The following is a 577-nucleotide window of genomic DNA, read 5'->3' as shown; positions in this document are numbered from 1 at the left end:
CCGCCCCGCTGTCAGCGCCGCGGGGGCGCAGTCCTCCCGCCCCGCCGCGGCTCCGCGCCGCCGACTCACCCATTCTCGTCCGCACTCTCCTTCTCCACCTCTATCGTCTCATCCAGCTCGCTGTCGGAGGAGCTGTACTCGGGGTGAGCTCGCTTCATGCTGGCTGCGGTGGGGGGGGGGGTCTCCGGGGAAGGGTCCGCGCGGCGGACGGGGGGGGAGTTAACAACCGAGCTGCCTCTCCGCGCTCGGCTGCCGGCGTTCCGCACACTCTGCTCGCGCTCGCGCTCTGCCTCGGGTTAAAACTCAACCATCCCTTTCCCACGCTGAGCCCCTTCCCAGGGCCCAGGGAAGGGCGGGGGAGGCGGGGAGGCGGACGAGGGGGCGGGAAGGCGGGGCCGCAACTCCCAGGCAACAGCCTCACTCTGGCCAATCCCACTTCTCGCTTGGCTGATTGGCAGCCGCTCAAGGGAGAGGCGGAGCCCTGGCTGAGAGAGAGGGCGGACCTCGCCCCCGCCCCTCGTGCCCGCCCTTGCCCCGCGGCGGTGCGTCGGCTCCGCAGGGGCTTCGCCGGGCCTCC

General features: G+C 72.4%; 1 protein-coding gene across 1 annotated transcript in view; it reads right to left on the bottom strand.

Moving 5' to 3' along the window:
• Positions 1-265, bottom strand: part of Hey1 (hes-related family bHLH transcription factor with YRPW motif 1) — a 4,014-nt gene extending 3,749 nt beyond the window's left edge. Inside the window, exon 1 of the mRNA XM_013012440.1 lies at positions 70-265. Within this exon, the coding sequence (XP_012867894.1) occupies positions 70-158 (89 nt within the window). The 5' untranslated portion in view covers positions 159-265. The remainder of the gene's footprint in view (positions 1-69) is intronic.
• Between the last annotated feature and the right edge of the window lie 312 nt (positions 266-577).

This window comes from Dipodomys ordii, unplaced genomic scaffold (assembly GCF_000151885.1).
Source record: "Dipodomys ordii isolate 6190 unplaced genomic scaffold, Dord_2.0 Scaffold17, whole genome shotgun sequence".
NCBI classification, from domain to species: Eukaryota; Metazoa; Chordata; class Mammalia; order Rodentia; family Heteromyidae; genus Dipodomys; species Dipodomys ordii.
Note: the sequence above shows the minus strand (reverse complement) of the source record. Positions and strands in the feature narration are given on the sequence as shown.